General features: G+C 39.8%; 1 protein-coding gene across 1 annotated transcript in view; it reads right to left on the bottom strand.

Moving 5' to 3' along the window:
* CFTR (CF transmembrane conductance regulator) overlaps positions 1 to 19,675 on the bottom strand; it is a 194,069-nt gene extending 174,394 nt beyond the window's left edge. The window contains exon 1 of the mRNA XM_054726453.1: positions 19,553 to 19,675. Coding sequence (XP_054582428.1) covers positions 19,553 to 19,605 — 53 coding nt within the window. The 5' untranslated portion in view covers positions 19,606 to 19,675. The remainder of the gene's footprint in view (positions 1 to 19,552) is intronic.
* Between the last annotated feature and the right edge of the window lie 280 nt (positions 19,676 to 19,955).

Raw genomic sequence — 19,955 nt, forward strand, 5'->3', positions numbered from 1 at the left:
AGATGGCTGCCCCCATGTGGTCAAAGATGGCTGCCCCCATGTGGACACAAGATGGTCGCCACAAGATGGCCAGCAGGGGAGGGCAGTTGGAGGAACCAGGCCTGCAAGGGAGGGCAGTTGGAGGTGACCAGGCCTGCAGGGAAGGACAGTTGGGGGGGGGGTACACAGGCCTACAGGGGAGGACAGTTGGGGGTGACCAAGCCTGCAGGGGAGGGCAGTTGGGGGCGATCAGGCCGGTAGGGGAGGACAGTTAGGTGTGAACAGGCTGGCAAGGGAGGGCAGGTAGAGCTGACCAGGCCATCAGGGGAGGGCAGTTGGGGGTGACCAGGCCGACAGGGGAGGGCAGTTAGGGGCAACCAGGCCTGCAAGAGAGGACAGTTAGGGGTGGCCAGACCAGCAGAGGAGGGCAGTTAGGGGCAATCGGGCTGGCAGGGGAGCAGTTAGGCATCCATCAAGCTGCAGGGGTGATCAGGCTGGCAGGCAGAAGCAGTTAGGGGCAATCAGGCAGGCAGGCAGGCAAGCGGTTGGGAGCCAGCAGTCCTGGATTGTGAGAGGGATGTCATACATCCTTCGAGGGGTCCCAGATTGGAGAGGATGCAGTCTGGGCTGAGGGACACACACCCCTGTGCACGAATTTCATGCACCGGGTCTCTAGTTAGGTAAATAAAGGTCCACAAAATACCCAATTGTGTATGCTCCCTACCCTCACCTCCCTACTGCAACAAAACACACAATAATTAATTAATGAATCCTTAACTTATCCTAATAAGCAATTTACAAGTTCAAAATGGTCAGCCTTGCAAGGAGGTCCATTAAAAACAGAAATTATAACACAACTCATGATAATTCCGTGAAAATCATTTTTATAGACATTTAAGAATTATTGTGACCACAGAATGTCATGATCTCTTGCTTCCATATGCACTTTAGGAAAATAAACTTCAAAGAAAACATTGAGCCAGATTCTCTTCCTTTTGAACTCTGCAGGAGCTCTCACTGGATGAAACGTGTGATAATGTGGTGGCTCTTAACTTTTCAAAGAATTCTCCTATTATCATGATCTGGCAGCAAAATTTTTGGTTTTGTACCAATACCAACCAGGTGCCAGGTCACAGTGAAGAAAAATTAATAACTTCTTCGAGATAAAACCTGAACTCTGTTTCTAAGCAACCTCAAATGCATTAAAATAGTTTCACATAAATTATGTATGTGAGTCTCTACAATCTTGGCTTAATTTTCCTCCCAGGTGCTCCATTCTCTCCTGTACTTCATCCACCTGAGCTGTGACTATGACTTGTCTGTTTACTTGTCTGTCAACCCCTCCTGTCTCCAAACACACTAGACTATAAGTTCCCCCAGGGCAAATGCCTTTCAGATCTTTTTAACTGCTTTAATCCCTGCACCTACCACAGAGCATAGCACATAATCGTCACTCCATTATTTCTTAAATTGTTAAATTAATGTTACCACATTATACTTTGCTAGTTTATTCCCCTCATAAGACTAATTTCTTGAGGACTGCGTAAGTGTAATATAAATCTTTATACCTCCGTTGTCCTGTGCAGTGCATGGAACAGCATAAAAACTGAATAAATTAACGTGCTAACTAATTAATTACTCAAGCATGTATGTTTACAGCCCATGTGAGGACACTGATATGATTGCAAATGTGCTGCTCAGCCATTACTTCTGGTCAAATGCAATAAAAGCCAAAAAAAAGTCAAAACATTTTTCAAGTCTATGCTAAATGTGAGGGTGTGTATACTGTTCAGAGACCATTCTTTAATAACATTTATGTCCCTTTTCTGAGTCATAACTTAAAGCTGGTAATCCTAAAGCTTCCTTCCAGTCAAGATTATTTCATTCTCAATAAAATGTTCACTAGAGAACGTTCTTCCTAATGTCTGGCCTTCATTCTATTTATTCATAGTGGAGATGACCAACATTTCATAAATGGAGAGTCATTCTTCAGTCTATTCAAGAGCAAACACTCCCTTTATTTTGACCCTCCTTTACAGTTCTCCTATCATGTCATTTGCTATACTGCCTGTTTTCTCCATGTCATTTATGTACCATTATAGATGAGGTACACACAGTTTTTAAAAGGTTTCATAAATTAGAGTAACCCCCTACATGTATTATATTTCATAGTTTCAAATGCTTCCATATCTTATTCTGCTACTGAAGACTCTTACTATTATGGGTGCAATCGTGACCCCCTGAAAAAAGATATATATGAATCCGAACTCTCAGAACCTCAGAATGTAACTTTATTTGGTATCAGGATCATTAGAGAAGTGACCACGTTAAAATGAGTACATTAGAGTGGGTCCTAACCTAATATGACTGGTGTGCTAGTTTTTTTTAAAAAAAAAAAGGAAATTTGGACACAGAGACAGACACAGAGGGAGAATGCCATGTGAAAATGAAGGCAGTGTTCAAAATGAGGCCTTTTCAAATCAAGGACCACCAGAGTGCCAGCATCTCACCAGAGCTGGGAAGAGGCATGGAACAAATTCTCCCTCACAGACTCCAAAGAAACCAAACATGTTAATACCTTGGTCTCAGCCTCAGACTGCTAGCCTTCAGAACTGTGAAACAATAAATTTCCACTGCTTAAGTCACCCAGTTGCTTGTACTTTGTTACAGCAGCCCTGGAAAACTAATACAAAGGTCCTAAAAAGTGGGGGAAGTCTATATCTGGACAGTGCACATAGAGCGGCAAAATGAACAGAGGTAATGCTCTTTGGATGAAAACCACCAACAAAGCAAAGGTTTCAGATGTGGAATTGGGCGGGGGCATAATTCAGAGAAGGCACTGGGTCTAGTTCACAGAAGAAGCAGCTTAAATTTAGAGAAAAAAAATTACTTTCTAGAAAAAAAGTAATAATTATAATGATCATGTTGATGACAGTGTTTACCATTTATTAAAGAACCACCACCCTATATCTGGCATTATTAGCTATCATTTAGTGTATGGAAAGTGCTTACAGAGAATGATGGTCAATTTTATATGTCAACTTAGAGGGTGTTTTTCGGTGAGATTTACATTTAAATTAGTAGAATTTGGGTAAAGCAGATTGGCCTCCATAATGCAGGTGGGCCTCATCCAATCAGTTGATGACCTTCATAGAACAAAAAAACTGACCTCCTCAAACAAGAGAGAATTCTCTTGTAGACTGCCTTCAGAATCATACTGGAACATCAGCTCTCCTGAGTCTCCAGCCTACCAGCCTACCCTGAAAATGTGGACCTGTCAGCCTACCTAATCACGTGAGCCAATTCCTTATGATAAATAGGATTATTTATAGCTATAGATTGATAAATATATAGATTATAGAGATAGAAATATAGACATAGGTATAGATGATAGATATAGATAAGTAGATAGATAGATAGATAGATGATAGGTAGGTAGGTAGATAGATAGATAGATAGATAGGGACATAAACATTTCCTGTTGGTTTTGTTGCTGTGGAGAACCCTGACAAATAACCATATTAAATACTCAATGAATGTTAGATATCATAATAATGCTGAGCTGTGTTAAGATGAGGATAAAGGTTAAGTAAATTGCCTAAGATCACATTGTTATTAGTAAGTCACAGAGTGAGGATTCCAGCCAGGTCTATCTGATCCCAAAGTACATATTTCTTCCACTATATATTGCTACCTAAGAGTTGACCTTGAGGACAGAGATAAAGCAGAATGTGAGATTATTTTCTTAGGGTATAGAATGGGTGACATGAGGAACTCCAGGGAAGATCAAGAACAATCAGTATGGGGGAAACGAAGTCAGTGGTTTTCACACTGTGGGCTCCAGCACATAGTGTTTCCCAAAAATACCTCAAGGAGTTCACCAACTTTTTATTTGAAATGTTAATATTTTTAAGTATGTCTTACAATTTATAAAACATGAGTACAAAAATCATACACTCTCAAATATGAAAATTTTAGCACAATGGATTCATCCAAACGTTCGTCTGGACTGCCAGGCTAAACCATTTAGTGTCCACTAGGTAGAGAACTTCCCCTGACATCTCTTTGCACATATTTAAACATACTGCAATCTGCCATTGATTATTTCCGCACTACATAAGTAAGTGTGTCACTACAGGCACACGTGGGCTGAGCTCAGTTAATATCTCTGGTATGCCTGCTCATACAAGGTTTCATCCCAATATAACAGAGAGTTGTATAATCCCCAGAAAATAACAAGCCATGTGTGACATTATCATGGTACTCTATCATGATTGCTCAACAATAAGGTGACATTGATTATAAGACTGATCATCAATTTAATTATAGCCTTTCCAAAAAAGAAATGTTACATTAAATAGACATAGTTTTTAAGGAAATTTTCAGTATTATATTCCTATTCATACAATTACCTGTCAGTTTCTTCTTCAGTATCATAATTAAAGTTTTCTTCTAAGCCTTCTTCACATTGAGGTAAAAAATATTCTTTTGAATCACTCTTGACTATTCATAGCTACAAGTAGGGTTATAGTGACAAGCTACATTCTTAACACCTTCAACTGCAGGATAGGCAGTATAATTTCAAAGCACAGTGAAGTGCTGAGCTTGGGCAACTTCTACTTGAATTACAGTGCTTGGTATCCCAGACAAACTTCAGAGTAAATATAAGCCACTTCTTTCAAAACTAGATCACAGAGTAATCTTTCTCAAGCAATTGTGAAGCCCTAGCTGGTTTGGCTCAATGGATAGAGCGTCAGCCTGAGGACTGAAGGGTCCCGGGTTCGATTCCGGTCAAGAGCACATGCCCAGATTGTGGGCTTGATCCCTAGTAGGGGGCATGCAGGAGGCAGCTGATAATGATTCTCTCTCATCATTGATGTTTCAATCTCTCTCTCCCTCTCCCTTCCTCTCTGAAATCAATAAAAATATATTTGAAAAAAAGAGGCAAGAAAGAATGAAATTGTGGAGTGCAACCAATGCAAATAATTCAGTTGAGGTAACAGAAATATATGCCTTCTATGCATTGATAAATCCCATACTACAATTTATCTCTGAGCCTAGTAGCTGACAAGTTCCTTTCTTTGAAGCTCCAATTGGCTTTAATTAAGCAATTCATGAATAGGACAACATCCCATTTAGCAACTAGAACTTGCTCCCTGAAAAATTTCTTTTAACATCAATTATAGAAGGCATCTCAATTTCAGAACCATAACATTGTGAAAAATGCAAGCATGTAGGAACAAGAACATAGCACACATATATGTTGTATATTCACTTTAGCCCTTATTTGGGGTCAGGAGGCTTACCATAGTTATGGAAGGGATCCTGTGTTATTGTTACTTTTATTTATATATATACTAGAAGCCCGTTGCACGAAGTTTCGTGCAATAGACTTTTCCTTCACCTGGCTGCCAGCACCAGTTTTCCGCCAGCAGCAGTTTTCCTCTGGCCACCCTCCGATCACAGCGCCTCCAGCCAGCACGATCGGCCACCCTGAGAGGAACTCTGATCGGGAGGCGCTCCGATCGGCGGGTGGCCAGAGGAAAACTGCTGCTGGTGGAAAACTGGTGCCGGCAGCCACGCAATCGGCCACCCCGAGTTCCACCACCAGCGTCTTCTGCCGGCCCCATGGGTCCTTCCGCAGCGCCGGCAAGCGGCCGGCGGTAGGAGCAGGGGTCGGGGACTAGGGAGTCCCCGCGCCCCACTCCTACCGCCAGCCAATCAGCCAATCGGCCACCCTGAGTCCCGCCCCCCACGCCTCCAACTGGCCCAATCGTGGGCATAGCGGAGTGATGCCATTTGCATATTACCTTTTTATTATGTAGGAAGATATATATCGCAATTCTATGGAAGATTTCATTTGGAAATTAGGATTCACTGATAACTGTGGTTTTTTTTAATGTGAGAAACACTGCACTAGGAAAATCCAAGTATTATATACACAAAGTGTCAAACATGAACTTGAAGAACCATCTGCCAGGTGATTCTAACTTTTTCTTTAGCCCCAAGAAAGAGAATAAGACTAAACATAGAGAAACAGATGACCTGAATGATGAACTAGAGATTGGTGATCACAGATGGACATCAAGAAGGGTGTGGCTGGTAGTGAGAGGAACACTAAACTAACTGGACCTGGAATGCAGCTAAGGGCATGAAGTTAGTAAGGTAAGAAGAGTAGATGCAAAAACTCAACAGAAAGCCTGGCTCAGTAGGTTGGAGGAAACAATGAGGGTGATGGCTACTACCTGATGGAACAAATCAGGATAAAATATACAGTGTGGTTCAAATTTTGTGCAACTGATAATGTTTGGCTACTGGTATACTTTTGGCTGACCACATCTTTTACTCATCAGCTAGACATTTAGAATTGTAAAGACCTCATTAACCTAAAACAATGCTTCCCAGAGCCAAGAATTAGCTTGTCACAGGGACTTCAGCAAATCAATAATGGGGGGGAATGTTTCTGGCACTTTTAAGAACTGAGTAAGATGCTTACTTAAATGATATTATTTATAATGCTTGTATCAAAACATAATAAATTTTGGAGAGAAAAATATTAAAATCTATATACAAAATGAAGTAAAATTATGTAATTCACCAATTCCATTCTAGCTTTTTGGATATTGTGATGAACTGGTTAAGAATAGAGTTTTAGATTTAGATCAATCCAAGTTCATATCCTGACTTCAGGGTAATTAGCTAAACACTTTAATCTTTCTAGGGTGAGGCCACGCGCCCCTGGGTCTGGGTGAGGCCATGCGCCCCCGGGTCCAGGTGAGGCCATGTGTACCTGGATCCGGGTGAGGCTGGGTCCCGGGTCCAGGTGAGGCCACGCGCCCCTGGGTCTGGGAGAGGCCACGCGCCCCTGGGTCCGGGTGAGGCCATGTGTCCCTGGATCCGGGTGAGGCCTCGCGCACCTAGGTCCAGGTGAGGCCACGCGCCCCTGGGTCTGGAAGAGGCCATGCGCCCCCGGGTCCAGGTGAGGCCATGTGTCCCTGGATCCGGGTGAGGCTGGGTCCCGGGTCCGGGTGAGGCCGCGCGCACCTAGCTCCGGGTGAGGCCACGCGCCCCTGGGTCTGGGAGAGGCCACGCGCCCCCGGGCCCAGGTGAGGCCATGTGTCCCTGGATCCGGGTGAGGTCTAGCGCACCTAGGTCCGGGTGAGGCCACGCGCCCCTGGGTCTGGGTGAGGCCACGTGCCCCTGAGTCCGGGTGAAGCCGTGCCCATGGGTCCGGCCGAGACCAAACCAGAGGGAGTCGGACCTCCGTTACCACCATTTGTCCACCATCCAGAGCTGAGGGGTCAGTGCTGACATGTACACATAAGGAACTGGTGGACATTGAAATTGGGTCTCTAAAGAACTGTTGGTCCAGAAAGAAACTCACTACAGACTGATTCATTTGCCTGTCAGCATAACTATTATTGCTCATCTCACATTCAGTTCTTATAAGTATATCTCTAGTGACACATGATCTCGCTCATCTAGGGGAAATGATGAACAACATAGACTGAGGAACAAGAACAGAACCAGAAACAAGGAGGCATCGATCGGACTATCGGGCCTCAGAGGGAGGATAGGGGAGGTTGGGGGGAGGGGGGAGAGATCAACCAAAGGACTTGTGTGCATGCATATGAGCCTATCCAACGGTTAAGTTCAACAGGGGGTTGGAGCATCCGTGGGGAGGGGTGTGGGATGGGATTGGGGGGATGAGGACAAATATGTGACACCTTAATCAATAAAGAAATTTAAAAAAATAATAAAAAAATAAACACTTTAATCTTTCTAAATCTCCTGTGCCTTATATGTAGAATATATCTATAATTGTTTGAAAAATTCACTGAGATAATATGTAGAACCCCTGGCACATGGAAAGTGCTTAGTAAATGTTAGAAGATAGTGGGAGGCAAGACTGCTGATTTCAGGAATATTTAAGAAGAAATTTTGAATTTTGTGGCAACTGAACTATATCTATGTTTCTATTGTTAATTTACTAAAAAGTAATGAAATTTCAAAATTCTCTTCCATAGACCCAAAGGTTTAAAGAAGGATGTTAGGAGAAAGAAGTTTAATAGAGCTGGAAGAAGATGAAATCACCTCCATATACTACATTTTATGATTATTTGGTAGAATCTGTTTTTGTTTTCAAATCTGTAGTTTTCCAATCTTTAATTAGGGTTGAGAGTAGTATTTGGGCAATTTAAACCCATTTTCTTAAGACTGACTAAATGGTTCTCAGATTTTACTAAGGCAAAAGACATAATCTGAAATCCAAAAAACAAAAATAAAAAAAATAATAAGATGTGGTTGCTCTCTTCCAGCGATTCTGATTTAATAGGCATACAGTAGGTCTAGGAATCTGCATATTTAATATGATATATAATTATTACTAAATTAAGATATTAATTTAATAATTAAGATACATATATTCGAATATATTTTTAGAGCAGGTGATTGGCAGACTACAATTTGAGATGCACATCTCTAAAGCTTAGAATATTGCTAACTATGAAGTAAGAGCTCCTCATTTTAAAAGCATAAACATTTATCTAAAAAATGTATCCTATTTCTAGCTGATTTCCCTTTCAACATAATAAACTTTGATCAAATTTTCAATTAACAGCAGATTTGGTGCCTCATTTTAAAAAATAATACCTTATTTGTGTCTACTCATCCCAAAATCTGACTCTACGCTGCATTAATGGTGGCTGAGTGACAGTGTGACCCAGGAAACACAAGAATTGTTCTGGCAGCAGCAGAAACCACTGAATCAGCAAAAACTTGTATGAGTTTGCCCTAACTGGTTTGGCTCAGTGGATAGAGCATCGGCCTGAGGACTGAAGGGTCCCAGGTTCGATTCCCGGTCAAGGGCATGTACCTTGGTTTCGGGCACATACCCAGTAGGGAGTGTGCAGGAGGCAGCTGATCAATGTTTCTCTCTCATCGATGTTTCTAGCTCTCTATTCCTCTCCCTTCCTCTCTGTAAAAAATCAATAAAATATATTTTTTTAAAAATTGTATGAGTTCAAAAAGGCTGCCAAGATCCAAGGACTGTGTTTAAGAATTGAATCTAGTTTTCAGTTCTAAATGTAATGATCTCATTATATTTACATTTCATAGGACATATTTTTCAATTCTTTTAAAAAAAAAAGCACATTAAATAATTTTTGCTATCAAGGAATTATATTGTTGAGTTTAGAAAAGTTTATTTTATTATGTGAGGTGTCTTATTCACTCGGTTTTATAAATTGAGGGAAAGCAAAGTGTATCACCCCAAAATATGCCTCTTTGGGATACTGATTACTTTAAGCTGGTTAATTTTAAGAAACAAGACTCAGGAGAACCCTCTGACCTTCCCCTTACTGCCTAAAAGAATTAGAGGACCTGATCCAAGAAGGAAGCTATCAGATAACTATAGTTTAATATAAACGTGTGTATGATCGAGAGAAACCTAGCAAGGCCCATTGGATCCAAGTTCCCTGTGTCCCACTACATATATATATTTTATTGATTTTTTTACAGAGAGGAAGGGAGAGGAATAGAGAGTTAGAAACATCAGTGAGAGAGAAACATCGATCAGCTGCCTCCTGCACACCTCCTACTGGGGATGTGCCCACAACCCAGGTACATGCCCTTGACCAGAATCGAACCTGGGACCTTTCAGTCCGCAGGCTGAAGCTCTATCCACTGAGCCAAACCGGTTAGGGCCCCTGTGTCCCACTTTTAAAGATGACCCAGAAAAACATTTGTTTACCAAAATGTTTGCTTTTCCATCTCCATGGGAATTGCCTTCCTGAGTTTTTAAGTCCCAGACCACAACTGCCTCCTTTTCCTTTGTTAATGATGACAGTAAGCTTCAATGGCCCTATGTGTCCTAGGGCCTGACATTCCTACAGAACTCCCATATGTACAGACACATTGAACTTGGTTATTTTCTCCTGTTAATCTGTCATGTTAATTGGATTAGTCCAACCAGAAGAATTTCTAACGGTGGAAGGAAAATTATTTTTCTACCCCCACAAAATCAGTAAAAATTGTGGACTCCTTTATTAAAGTAGAGTAAGAGAAAAAAAAATCTATAGATTTTAGAGCATATTTTCACTCTAACGAGAAAAAACTGCATCATTAAAAATATTAACATAAAATTTCCAATAAAGAAAAATAATTAGAATGTATAATAATCTTTTTTGTAATCCTCACCCAAGGACATGCTTAGAGAGAGGAAGGGAGAGAAAGGAAAAATAGATGGGTTGCAGCTCAGGTGCCCCGAGTCGAACCAGCAACCTTTTGGTGTACAGGATGACGCTTCAACCAACTTAGCCACACGGCCAGGGCTATAAAAGTTTTGATATATGTGCTAAGTCTTCAAACTACTAGAATATATCAGGAACTCAATATTTATGCTAAATTAATGCATGCATAAGTAAATAAATAAATATAACATGTGTGTTTCAATGTTATTACTTTTACATTAATGAGCTCATTTTATAGTGGTTGTCTTTCTAGCTAATAAAATTTTATTGCATAAAAACCTAGCTCTACTGTTAATTTCACCAGTTTTATAAATTCTTAATACAATGAATAAAATGTTGGATCGCATTGTAGTTAGATACTGTATTCTCTGAATTAACTGAATTATGTAAATACTTAGTGTCTAACTGTATTAATGATTTGGTCCAAGTATGCTCCATAACAAATTAATCCAACAGGGATTTATTTGCTTTGTGCACTTTCATTCATAAGGCATATATACAAGCTATACATTGATGTTTATGGATAAAAGAGAGTAATAGTGTGAGGGCGTTCCAGGTAAAAGTGAGTAGAAAAGAGGTTACTGTGAGTTTTTGGAAGCCAAACCTATCTTTGAGTAGAAAGTAGAAGTTCTTTTGGTAATAAGAATTTGGTCAGCCTACTTATTACTTTATTTTTTAAAATGGATTCAGCGGCCCAAGACTAAAATAAACTTTAAAAAAAATTTTTTAAACACTAAATTACGACATACATTTAGGAAAAAATTTTGGAAATAATCATTTTAATAATCTGGCTTAAAATTAAACTTATCAGGCAACCTGAATATTCACATGAGATTTTAAAAGAAAAGTATTTCAGGGCAAAAGCCTACTATGGTAAATTTAGCTGTCATTGATCTTTTGAACTATCTTAAGCTGGAATTTTCCTAGAAAGTTTCGTGAACTATATAAGAAAACAAAAAGAACAGCTTTTCCTATTTCATGTTATACTTTAGAACATATGATAAACTAACATTTTAATTCAAAATTAGGCATTTTATCTTCAGATTCCAAATGAAAAGCTTTTTAAATTCCATTTTTATAAGTAAATTTTTTCATTTCCCTCAAATATTATATTTTAGAAGCATAGCCATAAGCTGAGTTAGTCAAGTTTTATCTCATTGAACAAGTATATTTTAAGGGCCTACTATCCACCAGGCACTAGATACCAAAAGATGGATAAGATAGAGCCTGTGCCTTGAAGGATAGATGCATCAAAATATTCATATGCAAAAAATAGGTGAAGAATAAATGGTAATAGAAGAGAAGACAAAGGCAGAGATGGGAGTGATGTGGCCACAAGCCCAGGGATGCTGGAGTCACCAGGACCTGGAAGAGACAGGAAGTGTCCTTCCCTAGACCTTCAGAAGGCACACAGGCCTGCCTTCATTTCAGACTTTTGGTCTCCAGAGGTATGAGAGAATAAATGTCTGTTGTTTTAAGCCAAAATAATAATAATAATAATAATAATAATAATAATAATAATAATAAATGGTCAATAGATTTCCTATAAGTCAAAAACTATTGGAAAAATTATCTAACAGCTACTACAGTATTTTCCTCTTCTGAAAAAGTTATATTGAATGTAGCTGTGTTTCATTTCCTTTATAAATTACTCAGCTGAGTACAATAACATTAATTATATATGAGCCTTGAAAAGTTTTTCTAAATTTTTATGTTAAAGTAATTTTGCAAATTTTGAAGCTTTTTGCAATACAATACAAAAGGAATATTTTCTGACATGTGAAAATTATATGAAATTCCTATTTCACTACCCATAAATAAAGTTTTATTGGAACAAAGCCATGCTCATTTGTTTGCATATTGTCTATGGCTGCTTTCTCACAATGTCAGAGACCACGTTGTCTGTAACGTTGGAAATATTTACTTTCCAGCCCTTTATAGAAAGTTTGCCAACCCCTGATCTAAAGTATAGCAAAGGATTTTGGTTGAAAGAGTAAAGCTTTGCTGTGTTGCTTCATTTTCCAGAGTTCATAGAAGTGTTTAAAATGAATAAAATGTGCAAAAAAGAGCTTCTTAGATAGTTTCTCCAGTGGTGCCTCTAGAACTGGGGTAGCTGATCCCAACCAGCAGAAGCTGCCTTTTCTTGTTGCTCACATAACTGGCACTGGGCTCCAAGGTCTGGCTCTTGAATCACCTCTAAACCCAGCTGTTGGCACCTCTAAGATTCTGCCTAGCAAGCTTAATTTTCAAATACTGGCCTTCCTGGTACCAGATGAAATTCTTGGGTCCCTTTTTGAAGTTAAGAACTTCACTAGGCACTTGGGGGCAGGTGTGAAGTTGGGTAAAAGGTGGGTGCACCTCTGTAGGCAGTGCTAAGAAAGAAAGCTCTGCATGTTTTAACAGACTCAAAGTTTTAACATGAAACAAGGATACATAATGTTTTCAAGCGTACTAAGAATCTTTTTCCAACACACACAAAAAATCTCACTGCAGAAAGACAAAACCTGAAGCTCCAGCAGGTTTTCAAACGTACTACCTGAATGGCTATGATCACAGAAATCAGTTTAAAGTGGTGAAGTTATAGTGGGGTGGGGACCTTTCATATATCAGTTGGTCAGTTTGGAGGGTCCTGAGTAGAATTTCTAAGTAGAGTTTAACCAGTTCTGTCTGTAAAATACAGTTGCTTGTTCCAGAACACACTCCCAGGGGGTTCTGTACCACAGCTAAGGCAAGCAAGTGGGCACTTGAACTTCTTCCCTAGAGGCCACTCTGGACTTGACTGAATAGTGAGGGAAGTATTCTGACGGTCGCCTCAGACATCCTGATATCCCTCACCGAAGACCAAGCTCTAGATCACTTTAATATATTTTCAAATGGCCATGTTATCCGCCTTTGAGCCACAGACATCTTTTTTTTATTTTATTTTAAAGAGAAGCAGAGGGTCTGCATAGGCCCCACCCCTTCCCAAAATCTTCTCCAATTGAATCTCCTCACTCACCAAGCTTCACTAGCAGACATACCCAAACCAGCAGATTCAAGCCAGCAAATCTGCACATTGACCTTGATTCTTTTTTAAAATATATTTTATTGATATTTTACAGAGAGGAAGGGAGAATGATAGAGAGTTGGAAACATCGATGAGAGGGAAACATCGATCAGCTGCCTCCTGCACACCCTCTACTGGGGATGTGTCCGCAACCAAGGTACATGCCCTTGACCAGAATCGAACCTGGGACCCTTCAGTCCTCAGGCTGACGCTCTATCCACTGAGCCAAACTGGTTAGGGCGACCTTGATTCTTCTCTCTCCTTTGTCTTCCTTACCTAATAACCAAACCTGTTAATTTTACCTCCTCTCTCTCTCTCTTTACTCCCACTGACGCTCTTTCAGTTCATTTCTTTTGCAGAGCTGCCACAGCTCAGCACTTGCCATGTCACTCCCCTGCTTGAAATCCATGCCTTTTCACTTCCAATATGATAAAGCCCAGAGCTCACGAAGTCCCTTATGATCTGGCCATTGCTAGAGTTTCAGACCAAATTTCCTCCAAATCTTGCTCACTCATCTTATGCTCAGGTCACAGGGAACTTCTCTGAAATCTTTAAAGGTGCTAGGATCACTCTTACTGCCAGTCCTATACACAGGTTGCTGCTTCTGTATTTAAATTTTTCCTAACCATTCCCACTCTATGTCTGGATAGTCTTCTTTCCATGTCAACACGAGTCACTCCTCCAGCAAGCCTTACTTAACCAGCCTCAGGCTGCATGAGATGCCCATTGGAGTGTTGCCAAGAGCCTTGAGACTCTGGGTTTCAGAGAATGTTTTTCATGCAGGCAGCACCAGTTTTTTCTGGAGCACCTCAATCTTCTTAATGCCTCACACGGAATACAAAAGGTGGTGAATAAATGAATTAGGGCTTCCTCCAATTAGGGCATGCCCTGAATCATGACTTAAAAGGAAGTACTGCTCTGACTCAGCTCCTGGAAACAAACTATGGGAGAAATCCCTCGTTATAGCAGAGTAAAGCCAAGTTTCAGGGTTGAGAATCCTAACAATAAGGACTTAGCAGAAATCTTCAAACCATGATTTTAGCCCATGAGCAAGGAATTAGCAGGCAGGCTTTCCCACTAACGCTAAGGCCTAGCCATAAAGGAACCCAATAAAAATCTGATGGAATAAAACCTATCCAGGATTCTCTCGCTTTTTTTTTTTTAATATATTTTTATTGATTTCAAAGAGGAAGAGGGAGGAAGAGAGATAGAAACATCAATGATGAGAATCATTGATTGGCTGCTTCTTGCACACCCCCTACAGGGGATTGAGCTCACAACCCAGGCATGTGCCCTTGACCAGAATCGAAACCGGGACCCTTCAGTCCTCAGGCCAACTCTCTATCCACTGAGCCAAACCAGCTAGGGCTCGCTTTGACACCTTTTTATCAGAAGGACGCTGCAAGACTGTAGAAAGTCATCAATCTACAATACACATAAGCCTCTGGGGTTGCCATCATTACAAAGAAATGTGCATCAAACTTTCTATGCAGGAGTCTTGAAATGGTCTGAATGCTTTACTAAACAAGTCATAGAAGGCCCTGACATCCAGGGCTTTACAATATGAAACACTCATTGATGCTAAAAGACAGTAGTAAGCCTGTGGAGCCACACAGAGAATAGCTAACTTGCCAAGCCTTGCGACCTGGATACAGATCTTTCAGAGCTCTATAAGAACGTATTCTCTCTGCATCAAGCAAGCTAGTTGAATTTTTACAGATTTTTTTTTTGCTAAAAGAAGCCTAAGCTCTTTGCTGACAGGAAGCTCTATAGTAAAGCCACTTTGTAATGCTAATTTCACGCTTACAACTACAAGGTAAATTCTTAGGAGCCGAGGAGAAGCATCTGAAAGAGGAATGTTTTGCTCTGTGATAATGCACTTAACATACTTATAAATGCAACCTTCAGGCACGGTCCCCAGACAACCAGATCTCGCTCATAATCTGTTTTCCCCTTTTGATCTGCTGGCATTGTAGGGATTTGTGCCAGGGAAGTGATCTACACAGATGAGTCAGGAATCAGTGGAATCAAAATTACCAAAATTGCTGCTGAGTCAGAGGTGTTTTTAAATTTTGACAAACAACAGATAGCTGCATGCTAAATGGTTAACACCCTTCCGTGGTGGTTTTGCAATCCCATACTTATAGTGTAGCTCTATCACACGGAAATTACAGGTTCGGGTGAAATGACACTAACAATAATAATAGATTTTAGAGTGGTGCCATTTAAGAACTTTTTAAACAAGTTTCAACATTTATGCATTGAACATTACCACACTAGTCTTATTTCCTCCCTTAAAACATAAATGGAAAACCATGATTTCCCTAGTGTTGGCTCTGAGGAATACTTTGATTGTCACATAAATTATTGATGAAGCAGTTAAGAAAAATAGATTCCACGTCTCTCTTTAGCAAAGTAAGAATTTTAAAGCTATATACCATATGCTATTTAAGTATATAGAAATACTCCTAGAGAGTCAAGTAATAAATTGAACTAGCAGATAAAAGCTATTGGCATACACTTCAAAACCAAGGAGGAATTTTTTAAACTAACAAAACTAACTAAAAGAAACTTAATTATATATATATATACATATATTTTATATTTTAAAATATGTAATTACAATATTAGTCTTATAATGCAAAGGAAGTACTTTTAGAACTCTGAGTTAAAATCAAAATTGACACATAATCCGAAATTGAAAAATCTGAACAGTATCATAACAAATCTAGAACAGCAAAAGGCAGATGGATAGAGAGAAATATTAAGGGGCTCAAGCAACATTTGTCAGTGTTCAGGCAACACTGTCCAAGACAGAGGGACCCCTGACCCAAAAGTGGTCTCCTATTCCTACAGGAGACAAAGCCAAGCAAGTACACGAAAACCCAGGGCTGTTCTCATGGCATTTTCTCATTGGCTGACTAAATGGACTCATGATATTCAGGCAGCCTTGACAGCTGTACATCTCACTATGAATTGAGCATCTCATATTGTAATAAATTGAACTCATATTGGCCTTTTGTTTTATGCAACTATTTCTTTTGATTTGGAGTCTAAACCTTGTCTGAAAGACAAACCTTTACACTGACTGGAACAGGACTAGACCTTTATTTGATTGGTCAACTGGTCTCCCTTGGCAAGATGTCAATGAATACCCCCAACCAACTTCAAAATATCTATGGCTGCCATAATTTTAGATTTCTGCATGCCTTGCAAACATGTAAATAAAATGTAAATATAAAATCATTGTGATGAATTTTTTTTTTTTTTACAAAATGCCATAATTTATATAACCAAATTAGTGTGGTCCTCTCCAAATTTCTCATCTTTATGAGTATTTCATTACATACTTATCCATGATATTCACAAACTATTTGAATTTTTGCATGAAATTTTCTTTTAGATTGTTTATAAACATATATCTGCACACATATATGTATATATATTAGCATTATGATACTTGTGACATCCCTCAAACTTGTACTTGATGTGAAACCCATGCAAAATGAAGTACTTAATTTTCCCCAAAACTTTATTAGCTTTTCCAACAACAAACCCTAAACAATGAAAGATATTTAATATAACTTATAACCCAGACCATAACAGCTTTACACTTTCATGACACTGAAACTGAAGGGACCATATTCAGAAAGTTAAATTCTAAGTTGTTTAACAACATATATAAACACATGACTTTTTCCTTGTTTATCTGATAGGCCATGTTAGAGGAGATTTCACCTAATTTAAACTCTCATCCAGGCCCATTCATTGCATGTACAGGCTGATAGTCACAAAATTATATTCAACAAAGATGAATTGAATATATTATATAAATAAGGTAAACAATATTATAAAGAATATAAAAATATGATAATTGATGATGACATAATGCTAACATTTGTGGGCTAACCATTTTACATGCACTTTTTTAAAAATATATTTTATTGATTTTTTACAGAGAAGAAGGGAGAGGGATAGAGAGATGGAAACATCGATGAGAGAGAAACATTGATCAGCTGCCTCCTGCACACCCCCTACTGGGGATGTGCCTGCAACCAAGGTACATGCCCTTGACCAGGATTGAACCTGGGACACTTCAGTCTGCAGGTCGACGCTCTATCCACTGAGCCAAACCGGTTAGGGCTACAGGCACTTTTTCAATAGATTAACCCCTGTTATGTAGGACCTACTACTCTCCAATTCTTTTTTTAAAAAAAAACAACATATTTTATTGATTTTTTTACAGAGAGGAAGAGAGAAGGATAGAGAGTTAGAAACATCGATCAGCTGCCTCTTGCACCCCCCCTACTGGGGATGTGCCCGCAACCAAGGTACATGCCCTTGACCGGAATCGAACCCGGGACCCTTGAGTCCGAAGGCCGATGCTCTATCCACTGAGCCAAAACGGTTTCGGCTACTATCCAATTCTTAAAGGTCAAGTCACACAAACACAGAGATGTTAAGTGACTTGCCTCAGGTCACACAGCTACTAAGTAGCAGATCCAAGATTTGAATCAAAGCAATCTGAATCAAAAGCTAACACTCTTGACCACTAAACACACTGTCTAATCAATGCAGAAGTTTCTGACCCTTTCATAAGTATAACCCAGAAAGAAGTTTATAATCACAGGCACTTAGGTGACAGTTCCTATAAATAGCAGGAACTTAACTTTTTAAAATACACCTATTCTTATAACAACTTATTATGAAATAGTTTTGAAACAGGAATGAGTATGCTCTTAACAAACTTAGTAGTCATTATAATACTTATTTTTTTATACAAACCAACCTGAGAGCACTGTTAAACTATATTAACATTTATAAGCTGATGTGTTGGAGGGAAAAAACTTTGGTAAATCAACAATAATCTCATTTAAATCAACAATGAGCTAATTTAAAATGCTTTAAGTACTTAGAAGTAGCCATGAGGTATTTGTTCTTCTGAAAACTTTATTTTTAGACTGATTGGCATTTAGGTTCCTCAAAGGGCTCTACAAAGAAGTCTTCAACGTATGCCAATGAGCATTCTGATTTTATAAGTAGTAGTAACATAGATCAACAGATAATCCAGTTTTTTATAGATGGTGCAACAAAAGGTGCGGAAAACACATCAACACACAAAAGGTAATTCCAATGAGTCAAGTCCTTCTCTTCCATCCACAGGGAGGAGCGTCAATGGCCAAAGATCTCTCCTTAGCACTGAGCTCCAGGCTTATTGCACAGGCAGAGAACAGAACATAGATGTGAAAGCTGAGTCCCTTCCCCCCACATGTACATATGGGTATATTTACATTTGGCTTTTCTGATACCTAAGTATGCTGATTCATTGGATAATTATGAGTTAAGTAATATCCCATGAGAGAGCTGTACCTATTCATTCATTCATACAAGTATAACAGGAAAAGAAGATACAGTATCCAAAGACACTTCAAATATGAAATGCTACATCTAAATTACACTTAGCCTAAGACTTGGAATTTAGACAATATTTTTAAAAATCTCATTAGATGAAGTATGCCAATTTTATGGATCATCACATACAAAGTAGTATAAGTACAATTTATTAAACGTCAGTTGGATATAACTGCAGTATCTATTCCCATGGCTTCATATTTCCAGGATAATTCTGACCCTTTTTAAATGTATAACTTGTGGAATTAGCTTTTTTATAAAGCGGGGGGGGGGGGGGACTTGCTTTCATGCTTTAAAGAAAGAATAATAGAATTGTGGGAAATACTGTTAGACTTACTTGGTATTGTAAAAATAAAAACTTTAAGTATATAGTACCCACATCACCCACCTCCCCTAAAAAAAGTTCAAAATTCAGTCAACAAATGTTTTCTGAGTGCCTACTGCACGCAGGAATAGCTCTAGCAGTATATGCGCCAATAAAGCATCTATCTAAGTTTCTAAGGCACGAAGGGGAGAAAACAAGGGACTAAACTTAAGTATTTTCACGAACAAGTTTATAATTCATAAACGTATTAGGGAAACCTAAGACAACAATTGCACAATAGCACATTTGGGTCTTGAGAGCACGACTTTCAGCTGTTAGTTAAAACGTCAATGTTAAACTAAGGCTCTCCATCCAAACAAATGGCTTCAGTTTATTCCTTATCGCTTCTTAATGTATTCGATTTTATTCCACAAAGGACTGCGCATCTTTAAAAACACACACACACACAAACGATTCCTCTTTCCCCAAAACCAGCCCAGACACGGGCCCTCCTCTTCGCGGGCACGTGTCTTTCCAAAGCTCGGCTGGACACCCTCTCACCTGAAAAAAAGTTTGGAGATGACGCTGGCCTTTTCCAGAGGCGACCTCTGCATGGTCTCTGGGGACGCCGAGGTCCTTGCCGGGGCAGCTGGGCTCGAGCTCCTAAAGCAAAGCGCCCCACTCCTCTGGTTGCCCGCCTCTCGCCCCTTTTTCTCGGACCTGCGGTGATGTCATTTGCTTCCAACTCCCCCCACCCCTCACCCCACCAGCCTCCTCTTTTCTCGCGCTCCTTTCCCCGCCTCTACAGCCCAGGTTAAAAGCCAGGCGCTGCCTGGTCCGGCCCCACTTTTGCTCAAGCGACTTTTCCCTCCCCCTCCGCACCCCCCACCCCCCGACCGCACCCCGACCGCTCCTTCCTCCTCGCCTCCTTCCCTCGCGCCTCTCTCTCTCTCTCTCCCCGTCT

The sequence above is a fragment of the Eptesicus fuscus genome, chromosome 14 (genome assembly GCF_027574615.1).
Source record: "Eptesicus fuscus isolate TK198812 chromosome 14, DD_ASM_mEF_20220401, whole genome shotgun sequence".
In the NCBI taxonomy this organism is placed as follows: domain Eukaryota; kingdom Metazoa; phylum Chordata; class Mammalia; order Chiroptera; family Vespertilionidae; genus Eptesicus; species Eptesicus fuscus.